Source organism: Pongo abelii, chromosome 5, assembly GCF_028885655.2.
Source record: "Pongo abelii isolate AG06213 chromosome 5, NHGRI_mPonAbe1-v2.0_pri, whole genome shotgun sequence".
Lineage (NCBI taxonomy): Eukaryota > Metazoa > Chordata > Mammalia > Primates > Hominidae > Pongo > Pongo abelii.
In genome coordinates, this window is record NC_071990.2 from 113,312,043 (window position 1) to 113,327,632 (window position 15,590).

Sequence of the window (15,590 nt, forward strand, 5' to 3'; positions counted from 1 at the left end):
TTTTAATGCCCCACAATTTTTTCTGGTCTCTTACCTTTGCATATATTTTCCCTTTCTGGAATAATTTTCTTTTATTTTCTGTCTAATCTACCTGGAAAGCTCTACTCCTCCTTTCAAATTCAGCTCAAATATCACTTCCTTTTTGAGGCCATCCCTAACCTCCTCAGGATGAGTTAAGTGTTGCCATGTGTTTTTATTACTCATTCATGTGTCAAATGATTGTAATAATTTTAAGTGATTATTTAACTCATCATATCATACAATCCTAGGAGGCAGGAACTGAGTTTAACTTATTTTTGTAATCCCAGAATGTAGCACAAAGGGTTTGTAGTACAAAGGGTTTACTTTTATGGAGGCGGTATTAAACCTCTAGCCATTTTGGTTGGTCATCCGGGGAACAATACTTTGAAAAAAATGTTTTTAATTGTATAAGTGGAAAATAGACCATGGACTTACCACTTTTACTCATTCATTCAATCAACAAATATTCCCTGTGTGCCCATTACGGACCAGGCACTCTTTTAGGAGGTAGAATACCTTTGAACACAGTCTCCACTTTCAAGGAATTTACAGTTTAGTGGGAGAGATACAGATAATAAACAAGTGATCAAACAAGCAAACAAGCTAATTTCAGGGAGTAAAAGACATTTTGAATAACATATGACAGGTGGGGTGGGATGAGGAGTGAGTGGGGTAAGGGGTTCATTTGGATGTAAGGGTCATAAGGACACCAGCCATTTGAAGATCTGAGGGCAGCAGGTGCAGAGATCCCGAGGCAGGAAATAAGTATGGTATGTTTGAAAAATAGAGAGGAGTTTGTTGGGCTGGAGTGCAGTGAGTGAGAAGAGAGTTGGGTATGTGGTCAGAGAAGCTGGTCTGAGCTGGGTCATGTAGGGTCTCACGGGCCATGACAAAATGAGCTTGTTTCTTACTTTAAGTGCCACTGGGGAGTGTCTATAGTAGAAATAATGTTGGTTATGTTTTTAAAGGATTGTTCTGCTGCATAGAGAGTATGTCTTGAAGGACAAGAGTGGAGACAGTTGGATCAGCTAGAAGGCTCTGGTGGCAATTTAAACTGTAGATGAGGTGACTTGGACCAAAGAGCAGCAGTAGAGACAAGGAAAGTGTTCAGAAATCAAGATTCAAGGCCCGGTGTGGTGGCTCACGCCTGTAATCCCAGCACTCTGGGAGGCCAAGGCAGGTAGATCATCTGAGGTCAGGAGTTCGAGACTAGCCTGGCCAACATGGTGAAAATCCATCTCTACTAAAAATACAAAAAATTAGCTGGGCATGGTGGTGGACGCCTGTAATCCCAGCTACTCGGGAAGCTGAGGCAAGAGAATTGCTTGAACCCAGGAGGCAGAGGTTGCAGTGAGCCGAGATCACACCATTGCACTCCAGCCTGGGCAACAAGGATGAAGCCACGTCTCAAAAAAAAAAAAAAAAAAAAAAAGAAAGAAAATAAAAAAGAAAGAAATCAAGATTCATTTTAGAGATAAGGAGAAAGGAGAAAGCAGTAGTGACTCGACTCTGGAGTTTTGATTTGAGCAATTGGGTTGTGCCATTTATTGAGATGGGGAAGACTGGGGAAGGAGTGGGTTTTATTTAAGACATGTCAAGTTTGGTATGTCTATTACTAATACATGGTAGATGAGATTGTGACTTTATTACAATTGTACTGAGTTCTGACTTGAAAATGTCAAGTAAGCGCTAGGATATAGGAGATTGGAACTTCGTGGAGGTGTCATAGCTGGAGGTATAATTGTGTAATCATCAGTGTATAATTGTTCTTTAAAGCCAAGGGAGTCAATGAGATCAGCTAGGGAGAGAGTATAGGTAGAAAAGAAGGCCTAGGACCAAGCATAGAGCCATTCATTATCCAGAGCAGAGATCAACATGGCCCAGTGTCAAGTGCAGCTCAAATCTTTTTTTTTCTTTGAGACAGCGTCTCACCTTGTCACCCAGGCTGGAGTGCAGAGGCACCATCACGGCTCACTGCAGCCTCCACTTCCCGGGCTCAGGTGATCCTCCCATCTCAGCCTCCTGAGCAGCCAGGACTGTAGGCATGCACCACCATGCCTAGCTAATTAAAAAAAAATTTTCTTTTTTTGTAGAGATGGGGGTCTCACTATGTTGCCCAGGCTGGTCTTGAACTCCTGGGTTCAAGCACTCTCCCCCAACCCTGGCCTCCCAGAGTGCTGGGATTAGAGGCATGAGCCACTGCACCCAACCAAAGCCTGTTTTTATATAGCCCGGAGCTGAGAATACATCTTACATATTTAAGCGGTTGTAAAAAAAATTTAAAACAAACAAAAACCAGAAAAAAATAAGAGACAGTGGTTGTACGTGGCCTGCAGAGCCTAAAATATTGACCACTTAGAGGGTGTGCAGAGGCGAGGCTAGCAAAGGGGGCTGGGAAGAAACCGCCAGCCAGGGGAGAAGCCGTGAGCCGTACCAGAGCAGCCGGGACAAGGGCGCCACCTGGTGTTTAGAGGAGGGAGGGCTGAGAAAGCCCGGGAGAGACAGGCGACCCCAGTTTTCGCTACAGGCGGGTCGCTGGTGACCTGGACAGGAACAGTCTCAGTGAAGGGGATGGAACCCCCTTCAGAAACGGCCGACTATAGGGGACAGTGGGAGTCTAGGAGGTAGGAACAGCAATGATAAGTCACTCTTGAGACATTTTGCTGTGAAGCTGAGCAGAATGGTAGGGCAAAAGTTAGAGGGGATGCAAGCTTTGTAAAAGATTTTTTTTACAGGGCTTTTTTCTTTTGATATTTAAAAGATAGGAGATAGTACAGCACGTTTGTATGCTGATGGTAATGATTAAGTAAAGAATAAGAACTGGATGATTCAGAAGAAAGAGGGCATAAGTTGAGGAGTGAAACCCTGCAACCTGTTTTCAAGGTGAGGAAGGATGGGGTTCGGAGCACAGGAAGGGGCCGGGCAGGAGAAGGAATGCTTATAACGGAGGGGAGGCAGAGGTTGTGGGTGCAGATGCAGGCTGGCCGGCGGATTCGGGGAAGAAGGATGAAGGGAGTTCTCTTCTGTTTGTTTCTAATTTTTCAGAAAGCAGGAAGCCAAGTCACCAGGCAGAGCTGATAGCATGGGAAGTGGGTTCCCACCAGTCGCATGCAGCTGCTCTGGTATGGCCATGGTGCTGGGGATGAGTCAGAAATCTCAGGTAGGTACAACAGAGGAACAGGCAGATATGGTAGTTAAGGGTATTTTGAAAGAATGATTATGTTGATAATTTGAGCTGCTTAAGGAGGGAAGAAAGCACATGAGAGGGGTAGGGTAAAAAAGGCAGGGAGGTCTCCATGTGGCCAGAGAATTACTGGAGTGGGCATTCTAGAGTGAGTGAGATAGGAGATGGTGCTCCGGGAGGGAGGTGCTTGAAACTAGGGTTTGGGAGGAGGTACTGTTACTGAGGGCAAGATCTGGGTATGGCCATAGGTGGGATAACAGAGGTGGACTGGAGGATAAGCTTGCTGGAAAGGGCAAGTTCAAGGAGCTGGAGGTCAGAGAGTCAGTGACTTCATCCATATGGATTTTGCTGTCACCAAGGATAGTGATGGGAGTCAGCCTGGAGAGAAAGACAGTTTGGTGCTGAAATAGTCAAAGGATGAGATGACAATCAAATGACCTTAAAGTGATATCTTTAGAAAGGTAATAAAAATGAGCTGAGAGTAATTTCATGACAATTCGGTTCACTGCATTTTATTGGAAATTTTCTACTTTTACAAAATGTGACTTTTATTGATTTTGAATGCCAGATTTATCAAACACAACTTTATGAGTGAAGAGTGAGTAGGATGGATCGAGAGCAGCACTTTCAATAGAACTCTCTGCAAGAAGTTCCACTATATTCAGTGGCACAATGCCTGTTTCTGCACAATGCTTGTGCCACTGAATATAGTAGCTGCTAGCTATGTGGCTGCTGAGGACTTGAAATGTGGCTAATGTGACTGAAGAATTAAAATTTTAATTTTATTTAATTTTAAGTAATTTAAATTTAAGTAGTCATATGTGGCTAGTGGCCGTCGTACAGTGCAAGAAACTAAAACATTCAGTCATCTGATCTTTATAATGCCTGCTCACTGGATAGATTTGAATTCATTATTATTCTGTGACACTGAGCTGCTGTTGTAACCTGCCAGAAATACAAACCTGAACAAGTCATGTGCGTCCTTACCTTTATTATATCATCAAGTTCTGAAAGAGTTAGCCGAGGTGTTGTCAGAGAGTCCGCAGATGTGCTCAGAGACACGTTCACCACTTCCAATTGTTCCCTCACTCTTTCCTGTTGTTTCTGCAGGAAGGAAGAGTAAGGGAGAGTGAAGTGAATATGTCTTTAGGGAAAGCGTTGGGGAGAGCAGTAAATGTCAACTTGCTCTCTTTGGACTCAGACAAATCTCGGTTCATATCCCAGCTCCATCTTTGCTGTGTGCCTTCGGGGAATGCTACCTGTTTGATGCTGCTTTCTCATTTATAATACGGAGATAACAACAGTAAGAATCTTGGGAGATTAGACGCAGGGAGGATCATTATAACACCATCATTGCAAAGAGAGCTAGCGCCTTAGAGAGGGCATTTGTCTCTTTTTCCCAGAATATAAAGGAGGACTATGGAGAAAGGATTGAACACAGGCTCTCTGTTTGCAGTGATTGGAATATGAATTAATTCAAAAAGTATTTACCATGTGCCAGCCTTGGGCCTGACACAAACAGCCCATTTGACAGGAACAGAGAATATACAAAAATAATCTTAATTAATGTCCCTTTAAAAATTAAAAATGGCCCTACTATTAAAGCATCAACTTTTAATCTTGCTTCATATCACTCAGAGCTCTTCATTGTAAATGCTCAGATGTTTTGAGAAGGGAAAGTAAATACTAATACATGTTTTGATGAGTACTTTAATTTCTACCTTCACTTTTAGGTTCTAGAGGCAGGGACATTGTGATTCTGAAGAAATATTATGGGGCTTCCAATGAGTTTAGAGTTTGAAAGAAACATAGAAAGAAACTTTAGGAGGGAAAAGTAAAAGACTCATTTTACAATTTGAGTGAAAAGTGAGTTGAAGTTACCTTAGAAACAGTAACTTAAGTTACATTTGAAATATACATTATAGTGTAATCTAGGATATCATAGAAATAATTATAGAAGCCTAGATAGAGAAGGAAATACTTTAAAACTTTTTAAGTTCATCTTAGTGTCCTTTTTTACTCTCTGCAGTCTTTCCTGACTTAGTGAAAAGGAAGAATGGAACCCACCTTCTCCAAATATGTTGCTATGGGGTAGATGTAGGTCTAGAGACAGAAAAGAATCACATTTGAACATCCTCTTAATGCAAGAACATTTTTACAGAATCAATTTCCCCTGAATATCCATCAAGCCTAATACAGTGTGACTATCTCAGATCAATTATCCTTATCTTTACAAAGACTGGGAGTTATATAGCTGTGGACAAAAGCAATACTGTAAAATATGTGTATTAAAGTATGTAAAAGAAGGGAGTTGAAAAAAGTTGGTTATTATTTACCTCTCACAGAACTGTTTTCCTTTTACAGTGTTCTTTACCCCTTCTGTAAGTTCTCTCTGGGTGACTGCGGGAGAACACTGCTAACACCCTGAAGTCAGAGACAAACTTCAAAGCTGTGTGCTAATAGCACTGTATATAAGCTTATTTGCAGTAGATGAAAAACAATATGCTTCAAGTTAATGAGTTTCTCTCACTTACCATATATAGCATTAGACAGAAATGAAAAAATTAGCTTTGAAACAAATATATTTCCACAGAAAAGTGGTCAACTTGAACAAAGTAAAATGTTGAAAACTGATAATTATGAAAATGACATAATTGTCACTATTCAGCATGCTTCATTGTGCATATTACATATGCAAAAAAATAGAAAAAGTTCCATGGTCAAAAACAACGACAGCAACAACAACAACAACAAAAACAACAAAAAACAGTCCTGGGAAGGTAAAGCTTGGGTATATAATAATCCCTAAACAGTGCTTTTGAAGGAGTATTTTACTTACTTTTAAACTATACAATCTCATGTTCATCTGATAAGGTTTTAATCATTCTGTTACCCTTTGGGGTTAGAGGAAAGATGACAAAATAATGTAATTGCTAGTTGTATGGCTACTGTTGGCACATGTCAAAATGATTAAGCTCTGTGGGTACTTTTTTGGTTTTGTATGATAACTGAAATTTGGGGATTATTCTTTTCTAGCCCATGCTGTAGGTATAATAGTGAAATGTAAAATTAAAACAATTAAATTTGGGCCAGGTGTGGTGGCGCATGCCTGTAATCCCAACTACTCGGGAGGCTGAGGCAACAGAATTGCTTGAACCCAGGAGGTGGAGGTTGTGGTGAGCTAAGATTGTGCCACTGTACTCCAGCCTGGGTGACAGAGTAAGACTGTGTCTCAAAACAACAACAACAACAAACCCACTTAAGTTTGTTTTCTAAAACACAGAGTCAAATTCCAGTAAGGTCAGATCCATTCAAATCTATTTGTCGTAGGAAAGACTATAAATAAAACATTGGATTTTAAATTTTGTTGGAAGGAATTAAAATTTCATGATATTTTGCAAAAGTATGCAAAAGAATGGTGAAAGTAGTGTTTAGTAATTTAGAAGTCCAAGTTAATATGAAATAAATGAGTATTTGTAATCATGAAGAACCAGTGTACATAAATCAAATCTGTATTACTTGAGAGTGCTCCAAGCATTTGTCCATCCATCTCTTCATCAACAGATGTAACAAATGCAAGTTATCATGTTTGGTGCTAGGAAGATATAATTTGCGCAAGGCCGGAGTGCCGCCCTTGGATGCTCGCGGTCTAGTGGTGTTAGACTAGATGCATACCATCACACACACACACACACACACACACACACACACACACACACACACACACACACAGTTATGCATTCAGCAATCAAGAGTGACTCCACCGGGCGTGGTGGCTCACGCCTGTAATCCCACCACTTTGGGAGGCCGAGGTGGGAAGACCACAAGGTCAGGAGATGGAGACCATCCTGGCTAACACGGTGAAACCCCATCTCTACTAAAAATACAAAAAATTAGCTGGGCGTGGTGGCGGGTGCCTGTAGTCCCAGCTACTCGGGAGGCTGAGACAGGAGAATGGCGTGAACCCAGGAGGCAGAGCTTGCAGTGAGCTGAGATCGTGCCACTGCACTCCAGCCTGGGCAACAGAGCGAGACTCCATCTCAAAAAAAAAAAAAAAAGAGTGACTCCTAGACAGGAACATAGAAGAATATATGCTTAGTGTGATGAAGCCTGGTGATCATTCCAGTGATACAACCAATGGCTGCACCAGTGGAGAGGAAGGAAGGACTCCTTCTGGCAGCTAGTATTCTTTTTTTTTTTTTTTTGAGGTGGAGTTTCACTCTTGTCACTCAGGCTAGAGTGCAATGGCACAATCTCAGCTCACTGCAACCGCTGCCTCCCGGATTCAAGCAATTCTCCTGTCTCAGCCTCCCAAGTAGCTGGTATGACAGGTGCCCGCCACCATGCCCGGCTAATTTTTGTATTTTTAGTAGAGACAGGGTTTCACCATGTTGACTGGGCTGATCTTGAACTCCTGAACTCAGGTGATCCACCTGCCTTGGCCTCCCAAAGTGCAGTGATTACAGGTGTGAGCCACCGAGCCAGCGTTCTTAACCCAGGGTTAAGGCGGACTACCTGAACTTGCCTGTCAATCTTATACGTGCGAACAATTGCACATTTTTCTCATGGCAGGGATATGTATGTGTGTGTGTGTGCATGTGTGTCTTTGTGTGTGTCTGTGTGCCTGCATATTTCATAGTTTTCACTGAATTCTCAAAAGGATATAAGACTGCAGGAACCACTGGACTCGAATGAGTAGGCGAGGCACTCTACGGAGGGAGACACTTAACCTGGCTTAAAGGCTAGACAGAAGTACTCATGGATGAGAGAGATGAGCAAAGGTGACACCATGAGCAAATGCAATAAGAAGAAAATGTGCATGGTCTCCAGCGGCTAAGAGGCAGAGTTTGTAGGAAAGTCAAGAAATGCCACTGGAACAGTAGATGGACTCAGATCATGGGTGGCTGAGGAAGTTACCTTTCTTAAGTAGGAAGCCATTGAAGGCATTTGTTGAAGGTTGATTACATAGTTTCTTTACATTTAGAGATACCTTGAAATCGAATCTGGCAGTAATCTCAAGGGGAGAGAAGCCGGGAGCCTAGGCAGGGGGCAGACCAAAATATCCACAAGTGAGACACAAAGGAATGGAGAAATCACTGGAGAACCCAGAGCAGGAGGGGCTGACTTAGACCCTGGGGACTTGGAAGGGAGAGGAGAACCCTGGACAAGAATGAGAAAGAATGAGAAAATAGGAAAGCAAATTGGAGGAGAAAAACTGTTGATTTTCAGCAGGTAATAGCAAGGCTAATCCACGTGGCTATTCCTGCAGACAGACACAAATATGAAAGTTGTACTGTGGGGCTCAGTTTTGAATAAGGATGCAGACCCACAGATAAACCCCTTTTAAGGACTGAAGCAGTGAGATTGGGTGAAGCCGCTGAGGGAGGAGATGGGGCAAAAGGGGTGCAACTGTGGCTAATGCCAGATCCAAAGGTCAGGAAGAGGAAGGAGAACCGAGGTGGAGCAGGACTTTCAAATTCCTCAACAGCTATGCTGTTCCCTTCCTGAAATCTTGCTCATGCTGTTCATTTGTACGCAGTAGAAGGGTCTGTTTGGTAAAGTTAAAATGAGCACCACCATCTGTCTCAATCAAAAATGCCAAATTTTTGGTAGCCATATGCATGAAGTTTAAAAAAAACTGTATAAGTTTATTTAAAAGCTATTCTGGCAATCGTTCACTTTTAGAACTGAAGTCTCTTCATATAGGCAACACTGTCCTCTTGCTTGCTACATTTACAAAGTCCACTGTGTTCTGCACACACTCTGACATTTACCAACCACCAGCAAATCGGCTGGTTTGTGCCTATGCAGATACTTTGGTTCTCAGTTCATTGACTGTGTGCTCCCCTTCCTGATTATAAAATTTACAAAGGACTTTTGGAGGTAAGATCTATTCCTAAAAATAAATCAGAAGAGAATTGAACACGTTAACACACAACATATGTGTTCTCTAGCACAAGGCTATGTAGAAGACAAAGCACTTGGCTGAGATCGAGAACTCACAATCTAAAATGAGAACCAAATACAGTTTATCACTATCGGTAGTATTAATAATAGGTCTTGCTTTTTTCTCAGCAATAAACATTACTCCCTGTGGCTAAGGGCACAGCTGTGGTCTGGCTGGGGTCTCCTGCAGGCCATTGCTTGCCTTTGTCCTACCAGGACCGGTCTGGGTTGGCAGGTCCACTTGTCATTTCAGGGCTTGCAGTACTGAACACAGTTCTGGGTCTTCATTGGTGAACCCTGGGAATTGTTGCATGAGGTTGCAGTGTTGTTTCTGTCTTACTTAAATGCTCTTAATCTTCTTTGGGACTAGAATGGTGTTATCCTGCAGACTAGGGGTATGGGCTTAAATCTTTCAGGATGAGAAGAATCACTTATTACTTAGCACTGAAAACGCATCTTCAATAAACGGGCACAATCTGACAAAACTACAGGATCCCCAAAATGGAAAGTCCTTAAGGTTTTCATTACATCAACACATTTTTTACTGAGTTGTTACTTTGTGTCAGGCATTGTGCTAAATGCTCCATGATTCAAAGACAAAGAAGACAGATTCCCTTACTTTTTGGAGTCCTGAGTTCAGTAAGGAAGACAGATTCATTAGCAGATGATCACAATTCAGAAACAGAGCTGTGCAAGACATGTTATGGGATTGGAGTATAGGGTAGGTCTCCTGGAGGAAGTAATGCCCGAGGTAAGACTTAAAAGATGAGTGAGGTTAGCCAGATGAGTAGAAAAGAAAAAGCGGTCTCCATGCCAGGCAGGTGGGATTACTGGTAGTGTGATATTGCCTGAATCTAATGTGTGAGGAAGAGAACAGTAAGAGGTGAGGCTGAGGAGGCTGGTAGGGTCAGATCAGAAGGAGTCCTGAATGACACATGAAAGAGCATAGGCTGTCCACAGGATAGTGTCTTTCAGAAGTTAATAGTGAATTATACGTTGCAACCTGGTACACATACATAAGGCAGAACTGTGATGAAACCACACCTTACTATATATGTGTACTTCGATATTTTCTATTCCCTTGATTTCATTTCCTTTTATCTGTCTCTCTTTTTTTTTTTTTAAAAAAACTACTGGTTACAACCCATGAAGCTTATTTTCTAACCCGCGAAATGGCTCACAAGTTGCAGCGTCAAAAGCACTGTTACAGGTGATGAGGAGAAATGAAAGGATTGATGAGCACATGCAGTTGCGGTCAGACTGTGACTAAGGTGAGCTGCTCTGGCAGGGTGGAGAGGATGGCTTGGAAGGACGCAAGAATGGAGGAGAGAGAAGGGGAGACTGTTTTGGTTGAGAAACAGTGAAAGCCAGAACTAGAGAAGTTGTAGAGGAATGGAAAAGAAAGAAGAGAGCTAAAACATGACAGATAGTAAACCTGGGAGGAACCTGTGGTGGACTGGATGTGGAGGAGGGAAAGGAGGACACTTCAAGGGTAAGGCGAGTCCCAGCGACTATCTTAAAACAGTATTTTGTGTTATACTTTTATTGTATAAGATAATCATGCATTCATTTAACAAAAAAAAATGTTATCCCAACTGTATTATTCTAAAAAATATTGGCTAGGGGTTTGCTCCCATTAGAAAATAGTGGTGATGAGTGTAATTAACTTTTATGGAAGAAATTTTACAAGGATTCTTAGTGAGGGGTAATGATGGCTGAAAATCAGGCTAGAGAGCCTAGTTTAAGTGGCTTTTGTCACAATAGTACATAACTGAATTCGTGAATTTGCTCATAATTGGTTTCTATTTGTTCATAGTATTCTTTTCTCCCTGATCTTTTAAAATATGTTTGAACATGCATGTGTCATCCTATCAAAAGATGGCCCCTCTTGATGCTGGTGGCTGCGAATACATGCATTGCTTGAAGTGGACACATGACCACTACCAGTTCTCAGCTCTGTAGGTGTGGGCATGCACAAATTCTGGCCCCATGAGATGACCATCTTTGCAAGCTATGATCATGTCTGGGAATCCTCCTCACCTTCCTCTTTGCATTTGCATGGCCTTGGCAATTAGTCTCCTTATCCCTGCAGCTGCTGACCAGCTAGACTGTGAGATCTGCTTATTGTGCCTTTCCAAAAATTACACATACCCAGAACACGTGGTTTTGAGATGCTTTGGCCTTCTAGTGCTTTCAGTGTAAAAAAATCTATGCATTGCTTACCCACTTGCAAGAACAGCAGATCATACACAATGGACACAAGCACCAGAACTACTGCATTCTTATCAAAGCAAGAACTAGACAATTATCCTAGTTTCAACTTGATTTTAGGAACACACACGTTAGTAATTTATAGCAGCAAAAAATACACCAATATTTTAAAATATAACTATTTAAATATACTAATATTTTTTAAAAATTTGTATCAACTGCCCTTTCTTGGTGTACCACCACACTGCTGATGCTGAAATGCATTGATGGTGAGTGTCCACTGTACCTCGTGGTCCCGCTGCCTGGCTGCTGTGGCCCTGTTCATGTCTTCGGCATCCCTGACATGGTTAAGGGCCTGGTCAAGTGCTTCCTGGAGATCTGACAACTTAGCATTGTAATCATCCAGCTGCTCCAGGACGACAGGAAACAGAGTGCGGGTCTCATTGTGCAGCCGCTGCCAGCTCTCAGCCTGGCTCAATACTGGGAAGAAATGGAGATAAAGGCTCAGTGTGGCTTTCTCCTGTTTGCTCCCATTCCTCCCAGCATTTTGCAAAGTTGCAAAATTCTCAGGCCATGCTTTCTTTAGCAATGGAGATTGCAGTTATTGTTCACAAAAATAGCTCCACCTTTTGGATTTGAAGCAAAAAATGCTAGTTTTTAGGGTTTGGGAGTCCCTGGTTAACTGTCAGTTGAAAGAAGGGTTTGATTAGTTTTCCTACAGAGGTTGCGCTTTTTGTGAAAACCATGTCATTATACTATGCTTATTATTATCCAGATTATTAATAATTTTACTGTGTAAAGGGGACTTGGGTATAGTATGGTTTTTACTATTAAAAATAACCAAACTTATCTTGTCAGTAATAAGGCAAAATGATGTTCATAACCACTCATTTTCTGTAGTTTCTCTAGGCAACCGTTTTTAGTTAGCCCTACTGGGTCAAATCCAAACCATGATTTTGGTGGAAAAAAGATTAAATGGCAATGACAGGATATTCTTAAACTTTGCATGTGTCTTTTATTCTCTGCTCAAAGGCACGTATGTTGAATATGTTAATTTCTGTTTTCTTCAGGGAATATTAGTTTGTCTTGTTGAGATTTTCTTCCATCACTGTAAGCAGAACACAAAAGTTCCTGGCTGAGTATAGAAAGTGTTGGAAAATGCATTCTAGGTGGAAGGAGGCCGAGTGGGAGACGTGATTGGTCCCACTTCTCCAGGGAAGCCTTGTTAAATTCCACAGGAGGGAACAAGTTTGGAAACATCTGGCATTGACTGACATCTGAGCTCCAGCCTTTCTGAGTCTGACTCAGAACTGGGGCCTGAGATTCTTCTTTGGTTCTTACTGTTTCTAAGACTTTACATATTTGCCACCATAATAAACCTGTATGTCAATAATGTGTTTCTACAGTATCCACAATAATTGTTAGCAGAATTGATAGTGACAGTTGTAGGAAAAGGACCTACTGCCCTTTAACCCTTTTTGTGTCATTAGTCCCCTTGTAATTGAATGAAGCCTTCAGACCACTTCTTACAGTGTGTTCTAAAATGCATAAAATAAAATATATAGAACTTAAAAGGAGATTAATATATTTAAAAACCAAACATAATATAATAATGTATATGCTTCTTTACTAATCCCTTAACTAACAAGATCTAAAGGTGGATCTAATAGTTACCATAATTTTGAGTTATTGGTGAATTTAAACAGTGTTATGAGATATCAGCAGCAGCTAAAATATAATATGCAAATTTGTGATTTCTTCCGTTGATTGTGTAGATTAAACCATTTGTTTGCGGCTCTTCCAATCAAGAGTGGAGTCTGTCTCTCTACTCCTTGAGTCTGGGCTGGTCTTGATCAGTAAAATGGATGTGACATTGCTGAGCTCCAAGCCTAGGCTTAAGAGACCGTGTGCTTTTCATTCTTGCCCTCTTAAAGCTGCTGTTACGTGAACAACCTGGACTAGCCTTGTAGAGTTAAGACCCCACATGGAGGGAGAGGCCCAGCCTTCCCAGCCAGCCCCAGACATCTGAGTGAGCTCAGCCAATACATGTCACATGGAGCAGAGATGAGCTGTCCAGGTTGAGTCCAGCCTGAATTGCCAACCCATGAAAGCATGAGCAATAAATGGTTATTGTTTTAAATGAATACATTTGGGGTGGTTTTTGTTTTGTTTTGTTTTGGGACGGAGTCTCACTCTGTCACCAGGCTGGAGCACAGTGGCGAAATCTCGGCTCACTGCAACCTCCGCCTCCCGGGTTCAAGCGATTCTCCTGCCTCAGCCTCTGAAGTAGCTGGGACTACAGGCACATGCCACCACGCCCAGCTATTTTTTTGTATTTTTAGTAGAGATGGGGTTTCACCACACTGGCCAGGCTGGTCTTGAACTCCTGACCTTGTGATCCGCCCACCTTGGCCTCCCAAAGTGCTGGGATTACAGGCATGAGCCACCGCGCCCGGCCTGGACCTTGTTATAATAGTAATTGATCACTGATACAGTGATCAAGTGATAGATTCAATAATACTGCTGTGGTTTGGTGCCTACACTCATTGCTGAAGGAAATGTTAAATTTCCACTGGAGGCTAGAAGATATTAAAGTCATTCATGGTCTTCACAACATGAATGTTTCTGGGCTTGTAGCATTCCTGCCTTCTCAATAAAATTTCTTTTAATGTAGTTCTGGGAATTGGTTTCCTTTAGCCTTCCTTCTACTGTTTTATATGTTTTTCACCAACTGCTATAGATTCCTTGTGGCATCTCAGCTGTTTCTCAGGGGCTCAAAGTTGGGCCTGAATCTAAAAATCTTGGTTATAAAGTCAAGTTGTCCTGAATGATTCCCTGTGGCCACATGTAGATTCTAAATAGTTCTGAACACTGGAAATTGATTGCTTTGACTATATGTTGCCCTAGGTTTAATGTCTGCTCTTGGACCCACAAAGAGGGCAAACATGTGCTGGGTCAGCTATGAGAGGAATACACCTACATTCGTGAGCCTCATCTGCCTCCTCATCCACGAGCTCCCGTTGGGTGAAAAATGGTTGATGGCGTCTAATCTCCTCAAGCATCTTCTGGGCCAACACCAGCTTCTCAGAGATTTCCTTGGGGCTAAGTTCATGCTCTTCCCCATAATAGAGCATCTTGTTGTTGATCTCTGAAAGGAAGAACATGATGAAACAAGGCAGCAGGGAGAGATGACTGGGCACTAGAAATGCAAGGGAGCGAGCGCTGTGGGCAAAGGGTAGGGCTGATCCTGAAATGGAAAGAGAGACTCATTCAAAGGCAGCGTGCTAGTGTTCATGCTGTGAATCCCAGCGAGCATGGAAGCTCACCACCTATTCCATGAAGGAGAAAGACAGGAGGAAACCACTCTTCTCTGCTTCCCATGCGGGGTCTTCAGAATGGGAACTGGCTAATACAAAGCCTGCTCTGCTCTCATCCTCATCTGGTTTCCACAGTGACTCGAGAATGCTAATATTTAGCATTAAATATTGTAACTTGATATTCAAGGCATCCAAATCTACTGTCTTTGATCAGCCTTTTATATAACATACTTAACTTGGAGAAAATGCTCAGAGATCACTCCTGTCACGGGTGAGATTATTAATGTGTAGGAGTTATTAATTGTATTTTAGACAAAGATTTGATCAAAGCTTTAAGCCAAAATGAGAGCATATTGATAGCTGTCCAAATGCATCTTTCAAATTATTTCACAGGCTAAATATGAAATGGGGGTTTGTTATAATATGATGTGAGCTTTTGCTCATTAATAGTTATTTTTTGGCAGTTGCTGTTTGCCTTCTAGAGTGTGACTACTCTAGGTCATTTTCACCCCACTTTCATAAGTCAGGTGGAGAATTTTAGAACTGGAGGGACCACTGAGGCTCAAAGGGATTAGGTGACCTGTCTAAATATTAGCAGACTGAAATACTTCTTTGAATCCCTCATTCCTACTACATATGATGAGAAGGAAGGTATGTAATTGTCACCTTGTTCTACTGCAGCTTCAAGAGGAAGCATTTTTATCTTGCTGGCATAAATGAAATTGCATGTCTGTGGTTTACTATGATGTATATGGTTGACCAGACAAGATGGGTAAACAAACATTGGTGTCACATAAATCATACCAGGATAAGGGGTTGTATTTTATGTGGATAATAGCTTGAAGGTCACCAGCGGTTATTTTAGAGATGGTTGGGAATAAGGAATGACATATAATTGGTATCGTATAGCA

General features: G+C 41.8%; 1 protein-coding gene across 6 annotated transcripts in view; it reads right to left on the bottom strand.

The window, feature by feature from the left end:
- The window catches only part of LAMA4 (laminin subunit alpha 4), a 194,119-nt gene that overhangs the window by 52,031 nt on the left and 126,498 nt on the right, over positions 1-15,590 (bottom strand). For all 6 annotated transcript variants that reach the window (XM_063724955.1, XM_054558043.2, XM_054558045.2 and 3 more), the window contains exons 11-13: positions 14,343-14,510; positions 11,649-11,842; positions 4,193-4,309 (exon numbers count right to left, since the gene is read on the bottom strand). In XM_063724955.1, the coding sequence (XP_063581025.1) occupies positions 4,193-4,309; positions 11,649-11,842; positions 14,343-14,510 (479 nt within the window). The remainder of the gene's footprint in view (positions 1-4,192; positions 4,310-11,648; positions 11,843-14,342; positions 14,511-15,590) is intronic.